This window comes from Triturus cristatus, chromosome 6 (genome assembly GCF_964204655.1).
Source record: "Triturus cristatus chromosome 6, aTriCri1.1, whole genome shotgun sequence".
Lineage (NCBI taxonomy): Eukaryota > Metazoa > Chordata > Amphibia > Caudata > Salamandridae > Triturus > Triturus cristatus.
Window position 1 is genome coordinate 1636196762 of NC_140589.1, and position 25181 is coordinate 1636221942.

At 41.3% G+C, this 25181-nt stretch overlaps 1 protein-coding gene across 2 annotated transcripts in view; it reads right to left on the minus strand.

The window, feature by feature from the left end:
- PLEKHH2 (pleckstrin homology, MyTH4 and FERM domain containing H2) overlaps nt 1-25181 on the minus strand; it is a 626603-nt gene that overhangs the window by 304769 nt on the left and 296653 nt on the right. The window contains exon 8 of one of the 2 annotated variants that reach the window (XM_085612786.1): nt 7141-7216. The exons of the other annotated variant lie outside the window; for it this stretch is intronic. Coding sequence (XP_085468912.1) covers nt 7141-7216 — 76 coding nt within the window. The remainder of the gene's footprint in view (nt 1-7140; nt 7217-25181) is intronic. 2 annotated transcript variants of the gene reach the window in all.

The following is a 25181-nucleotide window of genomic DNA, read 5'->3' on the forward strand; positions in this document are numbered from 1 at the left end:
TTTACACTTACTGTTGGGCTTTGTCTTTCAACATTATCTCACTACAAGAGAATGTGGATCTGCTCTACTCACAGTTCTGTGTGTATCTATTGCATGTATGGACGCTTCAGCGTGTAAACGCTTCTATGACGTTGCACCACGTGTTTAATTGAGCGTGGTAGCCATGTTGATGTGTTGAAATGAGAACAAATCATAGAGACCGAAGCTGCAGCCTTTGATTTATGAGACTGTGTTGAAATTAATTAAGGTTTGAAGACAGCAATATTTATATCTTTAACCACCTCAACTCTGGCTGTATTTTTGGTGCTTATTGTGACTTTCGCAAAGCAATATTTATATCTTCATCCGATTAAGCTTTACTTTTGTCTCCAATTGCAAATTGAGACCACTATACCTTGGTGTATGTATGCATGTATCTATCTATCTTTCTATCTATCTATTAATAGACAGATAGACAGGTAGACAGATAGATAAACTTAATATATACATTGATTGCAATCTAGACCATTTCTAGAGCAATAATATAATACAACCACCATCCTTTTTACAATACCCAGGAAAAAACCTATGTCCTGGAAAAAATAGTTAAAGATGTTTGAGAATTACTTCCTCGTGATAGACACCTGTATGTTTCATGCAGTATGGTGCACAACTTCACTAGTCAATCATTTGCATGAAGCTTAACAGCAAGTTTATGATAGGTAGAATCTCCTGCAACAGTTTTAGCAGTTATGAAAATCTTAGCTGCAACCTCTGATTTTGGAAGCCGTTTAGGTACTTACCCACATGACCAATTTGTGTTTAGCTGTTATTTAAGGAAGATCCGGAAAAAATTACTGAGCTGCATAAATCCATCTTTGAATGAGGTCAAAGACATTGCAAAAAAACATCAAGCGTTCCATGCTTTCTACAAAACTGTTCACAAAAAATTGTAAGGGACTTAACCTCTGTGTAATGTGAGTAAAGTGTCTGAAGAGGATGTTTGTGTGGTAACTCATAAAGAAAAAAGCCAGTAGGAATCTAGGAAAAAGATTAGTAGAAAACAGTTTTAGATGTGGTTCTAAATTTCACATAGAGATTAGTGTGTCTTGTCCAGCTCAAAGAAAAAAATGCAAAATTTAAAAAAAAATATGCATATTTTTTGGCCCTATGACACAGTTTCAATAACAATATAAGTGTTAAACACATTGATGATGATGATGAATGTGTTGTGCTGTAATTGATGCCTGGTATGAGATTTACAAGGAGGATACTACTGTGAGGCAAATCAAGGAATATATAATAGTAAAGGATGGCCATGGGACAGACTTTGAGTTCTGTATTGAGAACTTATATTAGTTGATTATAGATCCTTTCCCAGAATGTATTTGTTTCACCTAAGAAATTATGTCACAAAGTAATTGAAGCAGTACATGAGTTGCATGTGGATATTTCAGCCACCATTCGCAAGATTGAGCAATATTATTGGTTGTCAGGTTTAGATGGTCAAGCTAAAAAAATGTGTTGATAGTTGTAAAGGGTCTCTTTTACCAGACAATTGTCGGAGAACTGTAGAGAAACCTTTGCATCCAGTTCCTTGGCCAGATGGTCTATGGGGAAATCTTGGTTTAGATTTTGCTGGCTCATATAATCTACTTTGCAGGTATTTAAAATATTTTAATGTAGCAGTAAAGTTTTATTAAAAGTGGTTGCATTCCTGTTTTGTTAAGATAGCTGACACAGCTTGTGTCCATTAATTTTTGGAGAGAATATTTTCAAACAAGAAGCGCATTAATTAATTGTTACAGACAATGGCACAGACTTTACCCCTAGAGATGTTGGATTTTATGAGGGGACATGGTGTGAAGCATCTGAAAGTGGCATTCTATAGCCCATCCTCAAATGATTTAGTGGAATGAGCTAGTGGCATGATTAAAGAAGGTATTCAAACTGTCATATCCAACAGATTATGCACCAGATTTACGACCAGTGTAAATTGCGAGTCACAATTTGTGCTCGATTGCGAGTCGCAATTTCCAATGTACCACAATGTCAGAGACACTGATTGCGATTCCCAATGGGGTCGCAAAATGCGAGGCTCATGAATATTAATGAGCCACTCGCAATTTACGACCCCACAGGGAATAGTTGGCCCACCCAGGGATGGTGGCCTGCTGGGCTCAGCAGACCTCAATGTCTGGGACTGCTTATTGATAAAGCAGGTTCTTTTTAAATGCAGCCCGTTTTCCTTAAAGGTAAACAGGATGCATTTAAAAAAAATATGAAACATTTTGTTTCATTTTTTAAATGCAGGTAGTGGACCCTGGGACCACTGCCTGCCCAGAATTACTTCCTCGTGATAGACACCTGTATGTTTCATGCAGTATAGTGCACAACTTCACTAGTCAATCATTTGCATGAAGCTTAACAGCAAGTTTATGATAGGTAGAATCTCCTGCAACAGTTTTAGCAGTTATGAAAATCTTAGCTGCAACCTCTGATTTTGGAAGCCGTTTAGGTACTTACCCACATGACCAATTTGTGTTTAGCTGTTATTTAAGGAAGATCCAGAAAAAATTACTGAGCTGCAAAAATCCATCTTTGAATGAGGTCAAAGACATTGCAAAAAAACATCAAGCGTTCCATGCTTTCTACAAAACTGTTCACAAAAAATTGTAAGGAACTTAACATCTGTCTAATGTGAGTAAAGTGTCTGAAGAGGATGTTTGTGTGGTAACTCATAAAGAAAAAAGCCAGTAGGAATCTAGGAAAAAGATTAGTAGAAAACAGTTTTAGATGTGGTTCTAAATTTCACATAGAGATTAGTGTGTCTTGTCCAGCTCAAAGAAAAAAATGCAAAATTTTTAAAAAATATGCATATTTTTTGGCCCTATGACACAGTTTCAATAACAATATAAGTGTTAAACACATTGATGATGATGATGAATGTGTTGTGCTGTAATTGATGCCTGGTATGAGATTTACAAGGAGGCTACTACTGTGAGGCAAATCAAGGAATATATAATAGTAAAGGATGGCCATGGGACAGACTTTGAGTTCTGTATTGAGAACTTATATTAGTTGATTATAGGATCCTTTCCCAGAATGTATTTGTTCCACCCAAGAAATTATGTCACAAAGTAATTGAAGCAGTACATGAGTTGCATGTGGATATTTCAGCCACCATTCGCAAGATTGAGCAATATTATTGGTTGTCAGGTTTAGATGGTCAAGCTAAAAAATGTGTTGATAGTTGTAAAGGGTCTCTTTTACCAGACAATTGTCGGAGAACTGTAGAGAAACCTTTGCATCCAGTTCCTTGGCCAGATGGTCTATGGGGAAATCTTGGTTTAGATTTTGCTGGCTCATATAATCTACTTTGCAGGTATTTAAAATATTTTAATGTAGCAGTAAAGTTTTATTAAAAGTGGTTGCATTCCTGTTTTGTTAAGATAGCTGACACAGCTTGTGTCCATTAATTTTTGGAGAGAATATTTTCAAACAAGAAGCGCATAAATTAATTGTTACAGACAATGGCACAAACTTTACCCCTAGAGATGTTGGATTTTATGAGGGGACATGGTGTGAAGCATCTGAAAGTGGCATTCTATAGCCCATCCTCAAATGATTTAGTGGAATGAGCTAGTGGCATGATTAAAGAAGGTATTCAAACTGTCATATCCAACAGATTATGCACCAGATGTACGACCAGTGTAAATTGCGAGTCGCAATTTGTGCTCAATTGCGAGTCGCAATTTACAATGTACCACAATGTCAGAGACACTGATTGCGATTCCCAATGGGGTCGCAAAATGAGCCACTCACAATTTACGACTCCACAGGGAATAGTTGGCCCACCCAGGGATGGTGGCCTGCTGGGCTCAGCAGACCTCAATGTCTGGGACTGATTATTGATAAAGCAGGTTTTTTTTAAATACAGCCCATTTTCCTTAAAGGTAAACAGGATGCATTTAAAAAAAATATGAAACATTTTGTTTCATTTTTTAAATGCAGGTAGTGGTCCCTGGGACCACTGCCTGGCCATAAAAAATATTTTTAGAGCCAGTCACAATGGGGAAGGGGTCCCCTGGGGACCCCTTCCCATTTGGGAATCCATTACCACCCTCTTGAAGAGGGCGGTAAATTGCGAGTGTTTTACGACTGCAATTGCGGTCGCAAAACATTCATACATGGCTTGTGAGTCGCTATTAGGAAGGGAACGCCCCTTCCTAATAGCGAGTCGCAAAACACTATTTTACGAGTCACAATTTTTTGCGACTCGCAAAATCATGTTAGTACATTGGCCATGTAGGTTTTTGCATGCGCAAACAGGTCGCAAACGTGTTTGCGCATGCAAAAACTGGTCATACATCTGGCCCAATGTGTTTTATCATATATACACGAGAAAGTTAGGAGTTATAGTACAACACCACATAACAATACATCTGTCCCACCTTTTTGTTATTAAGAAATAGAGAGCCTGTATCTAGATTGAAAGCTGCTTGAAACAAAGAGTGCGTAGATGAATGTTTTTTAAGTGTGAATTCTAAAACAGTCCAAGAAAAACAAGAGAGTTAAAAAAAACAAATTTGATGCCATTAAGAATGTTACAAATGTGAATTTGAGGCCTGCTGACTGGGGTATTATTTTTAAAAAAACTATGAATTCACGGGGAGTCTAAATAATCTGTTCCTCTTAAAGTGGTTAAGGTGACCAATTGCGCAGTTGTTTTGGAAAGGGAGGATGGTTGAATATTAATGCAGTGGTCCGTGTGACATTAGAGCCATCTCAATGTATGTTAAAGAACGGTTGCTCAGAACTAAACAGTAGTTATTATTGGATTACTGGGAGTGATGTTGCAGTCAAGAACAGTAGCCCAGTAGTAAGTCTCACAACAGCATTGGTAAACTTACTATTTAGGAATATAATCTGGCTCCATCTAAAAAAGATGTCCACACTACCGTTTTACCAACTAAATATATTTATGGATTATGTTACTTTCTAAACACGCACACTATTCTACTTTTGTTTCATAAAGGGGAAGGTGGTGTTGTATGCAGTATTTCACATATTGCGTCTTCTAGTATTTATGTGTCACTGTTGTTTTAATTGTTAAACCTTATACAGTGTATTACTTGTTGAATTTCACCTGTTATGGAATGTCTCTATGTTATGTTCTAGAGCGTCCTCCAGTATCAGGCAATTCTAGGATGGTCATTCGAGCTGATCTCGGAGAACACAGTTGTGGGTCAGAAGCTCGGATTAAAGATATGTTAAATCATCGATTTCACTTTGCCGTGCTATCACTTATTCATTCGAAACAGCGTTACAAAATGCTAGAAGAAGCTACCCCTAGTGTAGAGGTTTAAAACAATTTAAACCTGTCGTGGCTTGAATGAGATCTCTTCTGAAAAGGCAGCAGGCTACCCTGAATCTCTCCACTGGAAGGGAACGTGTTGGAGGAGCACAGAATACAAAGAGAATGCAATGGTAAGAAACTCTCGCAAAGCCAGTAGGTCTGGCTTCCATTATGAGGCCTGACTAAAATAATAAAAAAGCTTGCTGTAGTGAAGGAAAAAAAACAATTGCTTTCTTTAGGCAACGCATTTATGGGATTAAGAATGTAATGTGATGGTTCTGTTTACTTTTGAGATGTAAAATAGTCCATTACGCACTGCAACACAAACACTTATAGGAGGCAGAATAATGCATCAGTCAGCTAATAGCATGAGGTGAGAGAGAAATACTCTCCTAGGGGAAGCCAAATTCCACTCCATACTGAAATAAAGAATTGGTAATAACAGGTCATGCAGACAGACAGGCTGTCACAGAAGACCTAAAAACCACTCTGTTGTAATTGTAATTGTGAGTATAACACAGAAGAGGAAAGACTTTAGTAAGTAGTAAGCCCAAGTCCATCAAGACAGAGGTCTGTCAAAGAGCCAGGTTTTGAGGTTTCTTGCGAAGATGGGGAGTGATGTCTGTCTGAGGTGGAGCAGAAGGGAGTTCCAGGCTCGGGCCACGAGGAAGGAGAAGGAGCGGCCTCCCGATCTGGTCTTCCTGGTGCGGGGAACCACGGCGTAGGAGAGCTGGGCTGATCGTAGGGTCCTCTGGGTTGCGTGGAATTTGAGTTGGCTGTTCAGGTATGCTGGTCCAGTGTCGTGGAGGGCCTTGTGGGCGTGGGTGAGCATCTTGAAGGTGACTCTAGCTTCGATGGAGAGCCAGTGGAGTGTGCTCAGGTGCTGGGAGATGTGGCAGTGTCTTGGCAGGTCGAGGACCAGTCTTGTGGCAGCGTTCTGGATGTTCTGTAGCTTGCGGGTGAGGTTTTTGTTTATTCCGGCGTAGAGTGCGTTGCTGTAATCGAGTCTGCTGGTGAGCATGGCGTGAGTGACGGTCTTTCTGTGTTCGAGGGGGATCCATTTGAAGGTATTACGTTGGAGGCGGAGGGTGTGGAAGCAGGAGAATGAGACGGAGTTGATCTGGCGGTCCATTTTGAGCTCGGAGTCCAGGATGATTCCCAGGTTGCGTGCGTGGTCCGTGGAGGTGGGTGGGCTTCCGAGGGCGGGGGACCACCAGGTGTCGTTCCAGGCGTTGGGGTTTGGGCCCATGATGAGTACTTCTGTGTTGTTGGTGTTTAGTTGTAGGCAGCTGTTTTTCATCCGTTTGGCGACGGCTTCCATACCTTCTCGAAAATTGTGTCTGACGGTATTGGGTTCGTTGGATAGGGAAAGGATGAGTTGGGTGTCGTCTGCGTATGACACAATGTTAAGTCCGTAGGTTCTGAGGATGGGGGCGAGCGGAGCCATGTAGACGTTGAAGAGTGTAGGGTTGAGGGAGGACCCCTGGGGGACTCTGCAGGTGGTAGGTGTAGGGTCCGAGAGCAAAGGAGGGAGTCTGACCCTCTGCGTTCTGCCAGAGAGGAAGGAGTGGATCCAGTTGAGAGTCTTGTATTGGATCCCTGCTCTGTGGAGTCTGCGTATTAGGGTGCGGTGAGAGACTGTGTCGAATGCCGCTGAGAGGTCGAGGAGGATGAGGGCTGCTGTTTCTCCTTTGTCCAGTAGGGTGCGGGAGTCATCTGTTGCAGTGAGGAGGGCGGTTTCCGTACTGTTGTTTTTTCTGGAGCCGGATTGGGAAGATGTAAGTAATACATGTATCACTTACTTCTTTTGATCAAGTCCACACTTAAGGCTTCAGACATTCGAATGCCTGATTTGGCAATTGCGTAAATTCGACTTTCCTAAAATGTAAAAAGAAAAAAATACTTTTCAGAAAAGCATAATGTCAACAGTATCCATGCTATACACAAAAAAAACTGTCTTGTATTAGTGCAGAAGTGTCATTGGATTCTTTTTGTATACCTACCAAAATATGAGTTGATGCTATATTCAAAGACGAGCTATTTTTAACACAAAAACTCTTTCTTACAGCCTCCACTTCTCTTCCATCCTGCCCTATGAGCTGCAGTTCAAACCCTAAGCCAAAGTCCTTAGGCTTTTCACACTTCTCAAATAGTTCTTATTTGGAACCTAATTCTAGAGGGAGCTCAACAAGGAAAGAACACATCCATGTGCTTTGCTAATGTAAATCTAAACATTTTGTCGCATTTTCACACTTTCAACTTCTTTTATCTTTTAGTGAGATTCTGAATTGCTGTATACCTTAGATTTGAGTTTATTTTCACTGTAGTTTTATCAATTTGATTTAATTTAAAATAATTATCACAATGTATCTGCTTGCTACACAATCATGTGCTAAAGAGACTTGGGCAATGGATATTAATTCTTCCTACAATGGCAGGAAAGGTCAGGATAAGATGCAATGTGACCACATCGAAACGCTGACGGGGGTGCATCAGTGCAATATTTGTGGGAGGGGTCATAAGCAAGATGGAAGTCAGTTGTACTGTTAGAAAGGCTTTAATCTGAGTTTCATCTCTTCTGCAAAGCTAAATCACTGTAAATTATTGCTGAATCTTAAAACAACCTAGTCAATCATCTATGCTAATTTCATTTTTACTGCACTACTAAAAATGAAATTACAAGCATTAATGCAAAAAAACTTTAACAGCGATTCTTAACTTTTAATCAAATATATTAGTCACCAATAACGAAATTGAGTTAAAACCATTGGCATCTGGACTTCTGCCATTATGACTTATGTTCATTTAATCTCTAACTATGAGATACAAAAGATCAATGTGTCCATGGCGATGACTTTCTACAGACTCCTTTGGATTTTGACTAAACTAGCCCTTTATACTACTGAGGGCTCACTTCCTTCCTTAAAACTCTACCCATGTTAGCTTTGCATTTTTCCTAAAATAAATGGATGTATTAGACCTTCTGTTTGGCTGAGATGCTTTTCACTACATTTCATCTTCAAGTGATGTCACGGAAGTAGCCTTTGTACGATGCAGTCCTGTAGTACATAGGCGTGCTAAACACGAAGGGAGTCTGCCTTAGGAAAGTCATGAACATGGAAGTCATGAACATGGAAAAAAGACTGTCCATTCCAGCGAGAACGAGAGGAGGCTTATTCCAAGGTGAAGCATGCCACACTGAGACTGTTTCCAGAACTGCTGGTTGGGTTTTGTAGTGAAAGGCTTGTTAACTACTTAGTTCACTTTTCTTCTGCAGCAAAGTCTGGCAATGAGTGCAGCTGTCACACCAGACATTTGGGAGACTACAAATGCTGAATCTGTCTAAGGATGAGGAGGTTCTGCTGGTGATAAACACAGGGAGAGTGGAGTTGGAATACAGCTGCTATGCTGTGGCTCAGAAAACCTTAGGAGCAGATGCTGTGCCAAATGGTGGACAGCAAAGCCCAAGAGGGGAGAGTAAGATGTCTGGATTGCTTGTGGAGGTAACGATGAAGCCCTAGTGTGTTGTGCTAAGCAACAGTGGCTGTGCTATGCCTCTCAGCCAGGCCATGAGTAAATGCTAGGTTTTCAGAGGTTCCCAATGTCACAGAGAGCAGCTTACACTGAAGTGTGAATCATGCCCCTTTAACCTTTTGGGTACCAGGCCTGAAGATGCAGTTTGCCTTAAGGAATTGGACTAATTGTTTGATTCCAGTTCATAAGAAGGACACCTACCCCCTGCGTGCCATTTGGCATCCTAGGAGGACACTCTTACAAGACTAAAGGCACAAGCTCTACCTGGTTATAGCTAAACATAAGAAGGCTTACTGAGTTACATCTGTATTTTCTAAGAGTTACAAAGTCTGACCATACGGATTTGACTTTACAGAAGAGCTCTATGGGATGCTGGGAAAACCAAAATGAAAATATTGCAATAAGCCGAAGTTTAAGGTGTGTACCAATACCAAATTTGTCAAACATATGATATTGTTGACATATAATTGTCTATGAACTTTTTCAGAAATGTGTGTGATGTCTTATTATTTTTTATTTATTTTGTCCCAACAGTGTCAATCAGCCCTATGCTATATGTAAATTATTATGTTACAATTGCATGGCTTTCCTCACAGGGTTGACAATGAAGGCGTCCCAAGAGAGGTAATGAGTGCAGCCTTCTTTGAAATGGCTCCTTCCCTCCAGACCCATTCCCTATGGGTACCAGCACAGTGCAAGGTTACTATGACCATCGTTGGCACTCACACGTGATGGAGCAGGGGTCACTAAACCTCAATCTCTTAGGATAGTCAGCAAACAGAATCCCCCACTGTTCGTATGAGCCTTTGACAGTTGACTTGAAGTGTTGAGGGAGATCTAGCATTCAGAAGTCATTTGAATTCCAATCAATCAGTACAATCCTATAATAATGACAGAAAGGATGATATGCAACCATGAAGCTTTGTTTTATGAGTTCATGCAATTATTAAACTTATCAAGGATTAATCAAATATATCAATACAGGCAGGAAGTTAAGGTGCTCACACACTCTAAATCAAGATATTATAAAGTACAGAATGCAAATAACCAGTATGTAGAGAATGCAAATTATCCAGATTGAGTGTTCCATAGAGTAACTCATTTTAGCTAAATTAAGAAATCAAAGTGCAGAGGAGCTTTTTTAAAGAGAAAATGAGGAAGTTGTCAGCTTCATTTGAACTTCAGAAAGTGGAAAGAGTGTTCAGCATGAAACCTCACACTCAGGGAAATCAGGAAAGTGGAGAGATCTGCTCTCTTCAAAGTCAGGAATAGTCATCTCCCTAACTGCTAAGGAACCCTAATTAAAAGCACGATCAAAAGTCCCAGAACATCCATACCTCATTCCCACATTGTCACACCAATCCTGTGGCAGCATTTGCCACTAACTGATAGACTTCCCACATTAACACTCCCCCACAATTAGGTACACATCTGCTCATACTTGAGTGTTGTATCTTTCCAGTACAGGAGGCTCATTTGACCATCATCTCTTACTTTCTACTGCCAGCTGTCTCCGCCCAGGCCTCACTATCAACCTAGTACAAAATAAGAAGCCTTCCTCTTACTAACGAGGGACTAGATAACGCACCAGCAAAAAAGGGAAATACGCAGCATTCTAAAAATCTCAAAATCGGTAGCACCCAGCTAAGGCCTAGAAGCTAGCTAAGTTAGCTCGAGGATCAAAATGGAAGTACAGTATCATGTTATTAACCATAAGAAAACAAGCGGTCATCATTACAATGTGAGCATTCAATAAGTGGAAAGGCAGGTTAATTATTCACTCCACTACACTACATTTCTATTTGCACAGCAATCTTATATATGATAATGCATAAATGTGAAACACACAAGTTAATGATTTAAGGAACACGTTAAATATATGAATTATATGCTGTAACATAAGATTAGGGTATATGCAGAGGGTGAAGTCTAAATTACGCTGCTCCATAAGTTACAGCCATTAGCTACTCATCCATTTTAATCATGTCCTAACTATGTGAAGTTAGCCTCATCCCAAAAACGTATCTTAATCCAAAACTATTTTTTAACAAATACACTCAATACCTAGCCCAGGTACTTCACCCCTTCCTGTGAGTCAAAAGTAGCTAGGATGGAGGGCATCAGGAACAGTGATGTGAAGACAAGGACTCTGAGTAAGAAAGCAAGAGTGATGAGGTGGGGAACAAACTTTTATAAAAAATAAAAAAAACACCTCTTTGACCTGCCGTGTCTCTTCTCCGCTTTCCTTCCAACGAGTTCGGAACGGAAGGATAAAGGCTCCCCTAAGAACATCAAAAGGCTGCAATGCAGTGTTGTGATTGGTCTGAGCACCATGGTTCAGTGCTCAGACAGGCAGTGGGAGCCTGTGTATGATCCCCACCAGGCTGTGCATTGCAGCCAGGTGGGAAACATGCAAAGTGTGCATGGCTGTTTGGCCGGCTCCAGACTGCGGACCAAACCGTCATGCGCTCTTAGAGTATGTCCACCACTCCTTCCCCTGTGACCCAGCCCTGCCCTAAACTAGCCCAGTAGCAAAGAAAAATAAAATGATAACAATGTTTTATTTTATTTTTCCTTTTTTCACTGCTCCGAGAGCAGTGGGGCGAAGCTTCTCCGCTGAATCGCCCCTGATCAAGTTGTGACCTACTTGTCCATGTTCTTTATCCTAGTCCTAATTACCTGGACCTTACCTTAGCATTCTAAACTGGTGAGGTATACCTCGAAATAGCTTTCATCTTATGTAAAGTAATACTCCCAAGAAAAAAAACTGCATAGTTACAGATCAGCTGCAAATGAAACTTCATGAAGATCTAAAGAGATCAGTTTTTTTGGTTTATCCTGAGGCTGAAGTCATATTAGAAGCTGACCTAATGGAATTAGACATGGGGAGAGTGGTGCAGAAAGTCTTAGCCCAAGTCAGAAGGCAAGTGGCCATTGAATTGATTGTGTGATTTCTACTGAAATCTGCAGTCAAGGAATGCACTACAGGATAATACGGTAATGTTACAAGAAGGTCAGATTATATAAGCTCATCATTTGTGTAAACAGGATGGTGTCACAGTGATTTGCGTTGTTTAAGCATATATTAAAGTCTCATAAAATAATACAATGAAGATATGAATAGTGCCTTAACACTAGAAATGGCTGGAGGGGCGCTGAAGCTACCCAATAATCAACAGCACTGTAATTTCCAATTGGTGGTGTGGTTACAGGTAGAGAAGTTCAACAGCAGCACCTCGCTACTTCCCAATTGGTTGTACTGGACGCTGTTATATGTATTATTTCATATATTGTGTTCTTTTAATATCTATGTGTTACCATTGTTTAAATCGCGAAATATCTTTTATATACTTGCTCTGTTTAACATATTATGTCGTGTCATAGGGCGTTATCGAATGATGATGATGTTTAGGTTAGCCATTCAATATCACCGCTCAGAAAATGCAGTTGTGGGTAATGTTGAACAATCAACTCCACCTCTTTCTGTGATCACTTATTTGTTCGACAGAGCACTCAACATATTGGTGATGCATATGAAATGTGTTTTGGTCCACCAAAAGAACTGTGAAAGAACTAAGGAGATGGCGTACAGGCGGCGAATTGAAGTTACAGTGTACAAGTTGTGTGAACCATTTTGAATGGATGTACTGGGGAAGCCTCAAGTGGACGTAGGACAAGTACTGGGGTCCAGAAAGGTAGAGGCCTAGGTATAAGGGTCCAGACTATATATGGAGTCAATTTTGCACTTACTGTTGGGCTGTGTCTTTCAACATTATCTCACTACAAGAGAATGTGTATCTGCTCTACTCACAGTTCTGTGTGTACACTTCAGTAGGCAACAGTTCACATCTATTGCATGTAGTGATGTATGGACGCTTCAGCGTGTAAACGCTTCTATGAGGTTGCACCACGTGTTCAACTGACCGTGGTAGCCATGTTGATGTGTTGAAATGAGAACAAATCATAAAAACCGAAGCTGTAGCCTTTAATTTATGAGACTGTGTTGAAATGAATTAAGGTTTGAAGACAGCAATATTTATATCTTTAACCACCTCAACTCTGGCTGTATTTTATGTTGCTTATTGTGACTTTCGCAAAGCAATATTTATATCTTCATCCGATTAAGCTTTACTTTTGTCTCCAATTGCAAATTTTGACCACTATACCTTGGTGTATGTATGCATGTATCTATCTATCTATCTATCTTTCTATCCATCAATAGACAGGTAGACAGGTAGACAGATAGATAAACTTAATATATACATTGATTGCAATCTAGACCATTTCCAGTGCAATAATATTATACAACCACTATCCTTTTTACAACACCCAGGAAAAAACCTATGTCCTGGAAAAAATAGTTAAGGATGTTTGAGAATTACTTCCTCGTGATAGACACCTGTATGTTTCATGCAGTATGGTGCACAACTTCACTAGTCAATCATTTGCATGAAGCTTAACAGCAAGTTTATGATAGGTAGAATCTCCTGCAACAGTTTTAGCAGTTATGAAAATCTTAGCTGCAACCTCTGATTTTGGAAGACGTTTAGGTACTTACCCACATGACCAATTTGTGTTTAGCTGTTATTTAAGGAAGATCCAGAAAACATTACTGAGCTGCAAAAATCCATCTTTGAATGAGGTCAAAGACATTGCAAAAAAACATCAAGCGTTCCATGCTTTCTACAAAACTGTTCACAAAAGATTGTAAGGAACTTAACCTCTGTGTAATGTGAGTGAAGTGTCTGAAGAGGATGTTTGTGTGGTAACTCATAAAGAAAAAGCCATTATCAGTAGGAATCAAGGAAAAAGATTAGTACAAAACTGTTTTAGATGTGGTTCTAAATTTCACATAGAGATTAGTGTGTCTTGTCCAGCTCAAAGAAAAAAATGCAAAATTTAAAAAAAATATACATTTTTTTGGCCCTATGACACAGTTTCAAAAACAATATAAGTGTTAAACACATTGATGATGATGATGAATGTGTTGTGCTGTAATTGATGCCTGGTATGAGATTTACAAGGAGGATACTACTGTGAGGCAAATCAAGGAATATATAATAGTAAAGGATGTCCATGGGACAGACTTTGAGTTCTGTATTGAGAACTTATATTAGTTATTTATAGGATCCTTTCCCAGAATTCATTTGTTCCACCTAAGAAACTACGTCATAAAGTAATTGAAGCAGTACATGAGTTGCATGTGGATACTTCAGCAACCATTCGCAAGATTGAGCAATATTATTGGTTGTCAGGTTTAGATGGTCAAGCTAAAAAAAGTGTTGACAGACAATTGTCGGAGAACTGTAGGGAAACCTTTGCATGCAGTTCCTTGGCCAGATGGTCAATGGGGAAATCTTGGTTTAGATTTTGCTGGCTCATATCATCTACTTTTCAGGTATTTAAAATATTTTAATGTAGCAGTAAAGTTTTATTAAAAGTGGTTGCATTCCTGTTTTGTTAAGATAGCTGACACAGCTTGTGTCCATTCATTGTTGGAGAGAATATTTTCAAACAAGAAGCGCATAAATTAATTGTTACAGACAATGGTACAAACTTTACCCCTAGAGATGTTGGATTTTATGAGGGGACATGGTGTGAAGCATCTGAAAGTGGCATTCTATAGCCCATCCACAAATGCTTTAGTGGAATGAGCTAGTTGCATGATTAAAGAAGGTATTCAAACTGTCATTTCCAACAGATTATGGGCCAGATGTACGAACAGTGTAAATTGCGACTCGCAATTTGTGCTCGATTGCGAGTCGCAATTTACAATGTACAACAATGTCAGAGACACTGATTGCGATTCCCAATGGGGTCGCAAAATGCGAGGCTCATGAATATTAATGAGCCACTCGCAATTTGCGACCCCACTGGGAATGGCTGGCCATCCCAGGGATAGTGGCCTGCTGGGCTCATCAGAGCTCCATGTCTGGGACTGCTTTTCGATAAAGCAGTTTTTTTTTTTTTTAAAGCAACCCGTTTTCCTTAAAGGAAAACAGGATTCATTAAAAAAGAATATGAAACATTTCGCTTCATTTTTTAAATGCAGGTAGTGGTCCCTAAGACCACTGCCTGCCCTTAAAAAATATTTTTAGAGCCAGTCAGAAAGGGGAATGCGTCCTTTGGGGACCCCTTCCCATTTGGGACTCCATTACCACCATCTTGAAGAGGGTGGTAAATTGCGAGTGTTTTGTAACTGCAATTGCAGTCGCAAAACATTCATACATGGCTTGTGAGTCGCAATTAGGAAGGGAACGCCCCTTCCTAATAGCGAGTCGCAAAACACTATTTTACGAGTCGGAATTTTTTGCGACTCGCAAAATCATGCTAGTACATTGGCCATGTAGGTTTTTGCATGCGCAAACAGGTCGCAAACCTGTTTGCGCATGCAAAAACTGATCATACATCTGACCCTATGTGTTTTATCACATGTACACGAGAAAGTTAGGAGTTATAGTACTACACCACATAACAATACATCTGTCCCACCTTTTTGTTATTAAGAAATAGAGAGCCTGCTTCTAGATTGAAAGCTGCTTGGAACAAAGAGTGCGTAGATGAATGTTTTTTAAGTGTGAATTCTAAAACAGTCCAAGAAAAACAAGAGAGTTAAAAAAACAAATTTGATGCCATTAAGAATGTTACAAATGTGAATTTGAGGCCTGCTGACTGGGGTATTATTTAAAAAAAACTATGAATTTACGGGCAGTCTAAATAATCTGTTCCTCTTAAAGTGGTTAAGGTGACCAATTGCGCAGTTGTTTTGAAAAGGGAGGATGGTTGAATATTAATGCAGTGGTCCGTGTGACATTAGAGCCATCTCAATGTATGTTAAAGAACGGTTTCTCAGAACTAAACAGTAGTTATTATTGGATTACTGGGAGCGATGTTGCAGTCAAGAACAGTAGCCCAGTGAGTGTACAAAGCCTGTGTTCTACATCACAGCTGTCAATTTCTGAAGAAAACTGTTTCAGTCTAAGTCTCACAACAGCATTGGTAAATTTACTATTTAGGAATATAATCTGGTTCCATCTAAAAAAAGAAGTCCACACTACGGTTTTACCAACTAAGGGGCATATCAACAAGGGCTTTATCTCTGCTTTTTTGGCTTTAAAAGCCAAAAAAGCAGAGATAAAACTAGCGCCCTATCAGCAAGAGGGTGCTAACACGCAAATTCGCATGTTAACACCCTTTTACTCTACGCTTCCCCTTGCATCTCTAATGAGATGCAAAGGGGGCGTTCCAGAGTAAAATAATATGAGAAATGTTGCTAAGCGACATTTCTCCTATTATCAAGGATATCGCTAACCCTGTTAGAGATAAAAAAAAAAGCAGCGCTAATCGCGGTTAACACTGCTTTTTTACATCTGGTATTTTTCTGATTTAGCCATGATATCCTATGTAAGGTGGCTATCATGGCTAAGTATGTCTATCCCTATCAGCAAGCTATCGCCAAACCTTGAGGGATTATCGCTGTATTTCCAGCGATAATCTCACAATTGGCAGTTTGCGCTCTGAATTTTATCGCTTTGGAGATAAGCGTTGCTGATAGCACGCTATCTCCGCGATAAAATTCAGAGTTGGCCGGTGATAATTATCCTCACGCTAAGAGCGCTGAGCGATAATTATCACCGGCCCTTGCAGATATGCCCTTAAATTTATTTATGGATTATGTTACTTTCTAAACACGCACACTATTCTACTTTTGTTTCATAAAGGGGAAGGTGGTGTTGTATGCAGTATTTCACATATTGCGTCTTTTAGTATTTATGTGTCACTGTTGTTTTAATTGTTAAACCTTATACAGTGTATTACTTGTTGAATTTCACCTGTTATGGAATGTCTCTATGTTATGTTCTAGAGCGTCCTCCAGTATAAGGCAATTCTAGGATGGTCATTAGAGCTGATCTCGGAGAACACAGTTGTGAGTCAGAAGCTTGGATTAAAGATATGTTAAATCATCGATTTCACTTTGCCGTGTTATCACTTATTCATTCGAAACAGCGTTACAAAATGCCAGAAGAAGCTACCCCTATTGTAGAGGTTTAAAACAATTTAAACCTGTCGTGGCTTGAATGAGATCTCTTCTGAAAAGGCAGCAGGCTACCCTGAATCTCTCTACTGGAAGGGAACGTGTTGGAGGAGCACAGAATACAAAGAGAATGCAATGGTAAGAAACACTCGCAAAGCCAGTAGGTCTGGCTTCCATTATGAGGCCTGACTAAAAATATTAAAAAAGCTTGCTGTAGTGAAGGAAAAAAAACAATTGTTTCTTTAGGCAAAGCATTTATGGGATTAAGAATTTAATTTGATGGTTCTGTTTACTTTTGAGATGTAAAACAGTCCATTACGCACTGCAACACAAACACTTATAGGAGGCAGAATATTGCATCAGTCAGCTAATAGCATGAGGTGAGAGAGAAATACTCTCCTAGGGGAAGCCAAATTCCACTCCATACTGAATTAAAGAATTGGTAATAACAGGTCATGCAGACAGACAGGCTGTCACAGAAGACCTAAAAACCACTCTGTTGTAATTGTGAGTATAACACAGAAGAGGAAAGACTTTAGGAAGATTATCTTTCTCTTGCTGCTGACATATCAATCAATCAATCAGTCGTTTGTTAAGCATGACTACTCACCAGTAAGGGTCTCAAGGCGCTGGGAGGGGGGGGTGGGTGGGGGGGGAGAAGGCTCGTAATAAGCTCCAGTCCATCAAGACAGAGGTCTGTCAAAGAGCCAGGTTTTGAGGTTTCTTGCGAAGATGGGGAGTGATGTTGTCTGTCTGAGGTGGAGCAGAAGGGAGTTCCAGGCTCGGGCCGCGAGGAAGGAGAAGGAGCGGCCTCCCAATCTGGTCTTTCTGGTGCAGGGAACCACAGCGTAGGAGAGCTGGGCTGATCGTAGGGTCCTCTGGGTTGCATGGAATTTGAGTTGGCTGTTCAGGTATGCTGGTCCAGTGTCGTGGAGGGCCTTGTGGGCGTGGGTGAGCATCTTGAAGGTAACTCTAGCTTCGATGGGGAGCCAGTGGAGTGTGCGCAGGTGCTGGGAGATGTGGCAGTGTCTTGGCAGGTCGAGGACCAGTCTTGTGGCAGCGTTCTGGATGTTCTGTAGCTTGCGGGTGAGGTTTTTGTTTATTCCGGCGTAGAGTACGTTGCTGTAATCGAGTCTGCTGGTGAGCATGGCGTGAGTGACGGTCTTTCTGTGTTTGAGGAGGATCCATTTGAAGGTATTACGTAGGAGGCGGAGGGTGTGGAAGCAGGAGAACGAGACAGAGTTGATCTGGCGGTCCATTTTGAGCTCGGAGTCCAGGATGATTCCCAGGTTGCGTGCGTGGTCCGTGGAGGTGGGTGGGCTTTCGAGGGCAGGGGGCCACCAGGTGTCGTTCCAGGCGTTGGGGTTTGGGCCCATGATGAGTACTTCTGTTTTGTTGGTGTTTAGTTTTAGGCAGTTGTTTTTCATCCGTTTGGCGACGGCTTCCATACCTTCTCGAAAATTGTGTCTGACGGTATTGGGTTCATTGGAATGGGAGAGGATGAGTTGGGTGTCGTCTGCGTATGACACAATGTTAAGTCCGTAGGTTCTGAGGATGCGGGCGAGCGGAGCCATGTAGACGTTGAAGAGTGGAGGGCTGAGGGAGGACCCCTGGGGGACTCTGCAGGTGGTAGGTGTAGGGTCCGAGAGCAAAGGGGGGAGACTGACCCGCTGCGTTCTGCCAGAGAGGAAGGAGTGGATCCAGTTGAGAGTCTTGTCTTGGATCCCTGCTCCGTGGAGTCTGCGTATTAGGGTGCGGTGGGAGACTGTGTCGAATGCCGCTGAGAGGTCGAGGAGGATGAGGGCTGCTGTTTCTCCTTTGTCCAGTAGGGTGCGGGAGTCGTCTGTTGCAGTGAGGAGGGCGGTTTCCGTACTGTTGTTTTTTCTGGAGCCGGATTGGGAGGATGTTGTGCTCTTCAATGAATGCGGCGAGTTGGCTGTTGATGGCTTTCTCGATGACTTTCGCTGGGAACGGGAGCAGGGAGATGGGTCTGTAGTTTTTGAGGTCGGTAGGGTCCACCGCGGGTTTCTTCAGGAGGGGGTTGACCTTGGCATGTTTCCAGTCGTCGGGGAATGTGGCGGTTGCCAGGGAGCGGTTGATGGTGTGGCAGAGCATGGATGTGATGGTGTCGGTGGCATATGAATGAATTAACTAAAAGAGTCATTTTATTGTACATTGCGCCAAATCGTATTGTATTTATTATTTGTGTTAATAATTTTTTCTGTAATGCATTTGTCTCTTTTTTGTTTGCTGTTTTGTGCTTTGATGGTTTTAAATTTTAACCGAATAAAGCAAACTTTGACTTTGACTTTGACTTTGGCTCTGTTGAAAATGTGGTGGGGGCAGGGGTGCTTGGGGGCCCCGGAGTGGATTGACTTCATCGTTTTCAGTGTGTCTTTGGTGGTGAGGGCTGGCAAGTTGTCGATCTCAGGCTTCAGGATGTCGGGTGGACTCGCTGGTGGGTTGGGCGAACTCCTTGATGATGTTGAAGAGTTCTTTGCTGTTGTGTGCGTGAGTGGAGATTCTGTTTTCAATCACTTTTTTCCTCATTTTTCTGATGAGTTGGTGGTGGGCGTTGGTGGCGGCTCTGAAGTTGTTGTGGGCTTCTGTGGATTTGTTGTTCCTCCAGGCCTTTTCGAGGCGGTGACAAGTGCGTCTGGACTCTCGAAGTTTGGTGGTAAACCAACTGGCTTTCTTGGCGTGGGTGTTGTTGTTTTTCTTGAGATGGGGCTATGATGTGGGTGCTGTCAGAGATCCATCTGTGCAGGGTTCAGGCTGCATTGTTGGTGTCGTCATTTTCCGCGATGGTTGGGGTGGAGTTGCTGAGGGATGAGCTTAGCTGGTCATCGGTGATTCTGGTCCAGTTTCTTCGTGGGAGCAGGTGCAGGTGTCTGTGGATGGTGGGTGTTCTGAAGGTGAAGAGATAACAATCTGAGTGTTCACTTTGGGATATAACTATGTAAAATCTTCAGGGAAACTCGCTTAAAAGTGATGCAAACCATAACTCGCGCAAAGAATGCAGTGCTCATGACCTCACCCCTGAAATGACAGATGGAATTTCAAATATGGTAAATGATCTTCAACATAGAATTACACATTATATATTCCTTAACACTATGAAAGAGACAACTATGAATGTAGTATTATCTTTTGGTTCAAGAGTGTTATTATTAATTTATGTTGTGTTTTTAAGGTTTTGTTACTTTCTGGAATAACTATTGTGAGGTTCCAAGCATTGTAGTTGGTGTGTGAGTTATGATTTGCATGGCTGTTGAGCAAATTATCGATTGAGCAATTAATTGGAAACGATAACTGTACCTTTTTATGAAAATGTCTCAGATTTTTAAACACACATTAAGGCTTTATAACTATACTTCACTTTAACCTTGTTTTTCAGTGTTTTAATTTTTTTTTGGATCATATACAACATCCAGCTTTCATGAAAGTGTACCTGCAGCCAGGTTCTGTGCCCAAACCACTGTGAGAAGGTGATTCCCCTATTTGGGCATCCAACAACCCCCACTGCGTGTGACCTTTAGCCTTGTGTAGAGTGGACTTGTTGCGAGCCTGCGTCCATAGCCAATTGGGGTACGGCACATGGTCCATACCCTCCACAGACAGCCACCCCAGTTGTTCATGGCCTTTGGTTGTGCACAGCTGTTGCTGGTCATTGGGTCTGGCTTAGACCTAACCATCTACATGAAGCCAAACCACCTCTGGCCAGGCCCCATGCCCAATCCACTGCAAGTTGTGAATCCCTGCACATTACATTTGTTGGCCATGCAAAGTCAGACCTCCGTTTTGGTTTTATGTTTGGGTTTCCTGGACACCAGTTTGTGTTCACAAACCCATACTGGGTCAAGGGCCCTTGTTAGATTTCCTGATGGTTCATGATCCTGGTACTGCGTAGTTCAGTGTGGTTCATGTGACAAGGGTTTGCAGACCTCAAGGCGGTGCTTGTGGACCCTGGAGCTATGCCGAATTCACTGTACCCTGCCTCAGGTTCCGCAAAACTCATGAATTTTTTTGCAATTATTTTCACTTGGGAGGGGTACATACTTGGCCACGCACCAGAGTCAGGAGATCAGAGGATGCTCCATCTGCCACCTTCAGTCTACTTTAAAAAATGTTTTTATGACTTTTGGACTGTGTTGCAAAGTTCTGTAATGTTAGCTGCAATATATGTCTCTAAATTGGCGCCTGCCAATCAGAGGTCTTTGTGTTGTGAACTTAGCTGTGAATCCATGGAACCTAAATGAAGGACTGGCGGAAAAGCTCCCTCATTCATTCTCTTTTCTTTTTTGTTTTTTTTTAGACCACTGAAGTTCCACGAATGGAGTTCATGGACCTTCAATGGACTAAGGATCCAGATATCTAAACTTTTAATCCTGTTAAGCCCACCCTGAAAAAATGTCTCAAAAACTACTGAATGGATTTACAGCATATTAGGCAAAGGAACTTCCTTTAGTAAAGTTCTACTGTCATGCTAAGTTTGATTTAATGCCTTTTTATGTAGAGTAGAGCAAATAGTTCTATAGGAGTTAAAATGGGAAAAGTCACTTTTCTGAGCCCTTTTTCTCCCCCTTGACAGATATACACAAAATGTACCATGCCAAACCCAAATATGATGAACTTTGGTTTTGGAAAATGTTGGATATATTTGTTGAAAACTGCCAAAGTTAATCAGGAAACAAAAAATGCTTTTTCAGTGGAAATTCTGACCTAACCACAACAACAAAATAGCTATCACAACTGTGTTTTTATATATATATATAATTCACTTAAAAAACCATAGGTTTCACACATGTTATAGTTAGCTGGACATTTCACTCGTGAAAAACCAATGAAATTCCCCCGTTATAGTTAGTGCAGGCAACTATAACTCACGCGACCGCAATCCTCTGCTGATGATATTACATCACTGTATTTAGTCACTTATTCACCCATGTCTTCTTCCATTAATCTTTAGCTATACATATATTACAAATATTTATTTTTCAGAAAGACACATATGCACCGCGCGCCCACTTTACGCAGTTCGGACCGGTGCGCAACGTTCGCGGTATTTTTTCTGTTTCCACCGTGCGTGCATGTTGCGCGCACTCCGCGATTTTTCGTGAAAAAAAACAAAACTTTTTTGGGCCCTTGGGGGTCCTTCTGGGACACCCTGACAAATGCTAGGGGGCCAGGAACTGTCCAGCCTGCCCCCTTTTCACGTTTTCAACCTTTGTTTTTCACCCCCTCAGAGTGCGAGAGACAAAATGGCGGCCGACACTTCCTGGTTTCGACTGATTCGAATGTTTACTAAGATCTAACAACCAATCAGAATTGCGCACGCGCGCGGCAGGGTGCGCGCACCCAGCGCGCACGGTGCGCGCGTATAGATATATACATGCTTTTAAATGCTATTTTCTCAGGAAATACTGAACAGATTTACACCAGACCTGCAAAAGGCACTTCTTTGACCTTCTGGCTACCTCTCTGCCAAATTTCACGTAATTCTGTTCAGCCATTCGGGCTGTAGCTGCGACTAAAGTCCTTATGGAAAAATCCATGGGGAAAACGCGTTTTGGGACCCCCCCTTTTTCTCGGCCCCCGCTTGACGAATCCCCCCGAGACTTTCAGGGAAGGAGCGGAGCGGAGCGCCCCATTAGTTTTGAAAATTTCGCGAGGATTCGTCAACCGGCGCCAAAGTTATTCAAAATAGAATTTTGAGATTTCCTATGGAAACTCGGTCCTAACTATAACTATATATATATATATTACCTACTGGCGGTCGCCAGTAGGTAGTTATAGTTAGGACCACGTTTCCATAGGAAATCCGCAACATTCTATTTTGAATAACTTTGGCGCCGGTCGACGAATCCTCGCAAATTTTTCAAAATAGGTGGGGCGCTACGCTCCGCTCCTACCCTGAAAGTCTCGGGGGGATTCGTCAAGCGGGGGCTGAGATAAAAGGGAGGTCCCAAAACGCGTTTTCCCATGCATTTTTCCATAGGACCTTTAGACACAGCTACAGCCCGAACGGCTGAACAGAATTACTTGAAATTTGGCAGAGAGGTAGTCCTCAGGTCAAGGAAGTGCCTTTTGTAGGTTTGGTGTAAATCTGTTCAGTAGATTCTGAGAAAATAGCCTTTAAATCAATATATATATCTGTGGCAGCTTACCGTGCGCTTACGGTGCGCTTACCGTACGCGTACGGTGGCGTGCGCGAGCGCGATTCTGATTGGATCTTAGATCTTAGTAAACATTCGAATCGGTCGAAACCAGGAAGCGGCGGCCGCCATTTTGTGTATTTCACTCAGAAAAAAAAGGGTGATATCTTGAAAAGGGGGCAAGGGAGAGAGTTACAGACCCCCTAACATTTGTAAGGGGGTCAAAGAAGGACAGAAAAGTACAAAGAAAACATTTATTGATTTTAAAAATAATCGCGGGGTACGCGTACGGTAAGCTCAACGTACGCGTACGGTAGAAAAAAAAGAAAAAAAAAGAAATGAAATGCAGATTTAAGAGTTTAGATATTAGGGGGCTCTAAAAAGAGCCGTTGTGTTTATGAAGTGATTTTTTAGTGGTACCTACAAGTAAGTACCGATGCAGAGTCTAAGGTTCAAGAGGAAGACTCTGTTCCCTTCATCATTGAAGTGCACACCATCTCCTCTATAAATGTCTTGCATGTCGTAACGCAAGTTGTTGTGGTAAATGGAACCCATACCATAGTCACGGAGGAAAGCAGAAACAGATTTGTTGACGTGCTTTCTTGCTTTGTCAATCTGCGGACAGAAATGATTGGACCAGTTCCATTTTTGCCTTTGGCATATGTTAGAAAACACAAAGGCAGTTTTAGGGAAAAGTGAAAACAGTTGTGCAAAGGTGTCCTTCATAAGCATTTCCAGACCTACCCCAGTCAAAGTGCCTAGGTCATTGCCACCACAGTGCACTATTATGAGGTCGGGGTGTTGGATTTTCATGAAGGATTTCACCAATGGCATCAATTGGTGCCACTTTAACCCTCTCTGACCAATCCATTTAATGTCTACATTTGGCAAAGCAAGGTCTCTCACCATATCTGTTTTCTCTGCATACTTTTCACTCCAGAAGACATAGCTGTGCCCTACAATCCACACTGTGAACATCTTCAAAGGAGAACTGGATGCACTCAGGAGGTGTAATTCAGTAGAATGGTAAAAAGAAATGAAAGACAGTTTGGAAATGGAGGCATACATATTTTTTTTATAAAAAAAAGAACTGATTGGCTGTTTCATACCATTCTAGAATAAAAACTAGGCTGTATGTGTAAATTAATAGAAGCATGTTTTGTATTGGTATAGAAAAATGTGTTACCAAAGAACAGTACTTTGGATTTGCTGTTAGGTTTGAAAAGTCAAGCACTCCTGCTCTTTGGAAATGAAACATTGTGTGGCGAACTTCTGACCTAACTCCACACAGCAGTGTTCCATGAGCTGTTGCTATGGTAGCAGGCAGAAGTCAAGTTGGGGGAAGGGTACTAGGCAGAAGTCAAGTTGGGGGAAGGGTACTTTTGGAAAAGGGTTGGTTTTCAACCAATAGAAATGTGTGATTACATTTGAAAAAAAGGGGGAAGCACTGAGATTTGAAATTAACATGTATATGTGTGGAAAAAGAGAGGGAAAGTTTGCCATTATCTGGTTCTGCTGAGAGGAGAGAGGTGTAAAGAACAGAGATCCTGGCTCTGATAATCTGCTGTTTGAGTGCCACATTTCTTTCACAACTAACTAATTTTAAAGGTGAGTTTAGAGTTTGAGAGGGGATGTATATGGAAAATTAAGAAATGAATAATAGAAATGGAATTCCTTTTGTTGAAGTTGTGTTTATTATTTTCTGTTTTGGGAGAAATTTAAACGTGAGGAACATGTAAAATAATATGGACTATGTTTTCACGATAAATTAAGGTGTACTGGTAAAAATAAGGAATACTTTAAGGGTTTGAGGTTGCACTCAGTAATGCAAATACATACAGCATCAGTAAGGCTGGTTGCCCTTGCTGGAGTGTAGGCAGTCACCCAGGTTACAAATAGTGCTGGTTTGAAAAAGCAGTTTGGACATGTGCTGTTTTCAGAATCTGAAAAGTGGATTCAAGATGTGTCAGTCTGTAAAAGTGTTTATCACTTGCCAAAAAAAAGAAAAGTAAGTGTGCTTTCAAATTGGCAAAGAAATTTGGTTTTGTGACTAATGTGAAAACATGACTCTGTGTGCAAATAGGAATTACAGGCAGAGATTTATTGCGTATTGCTCTGG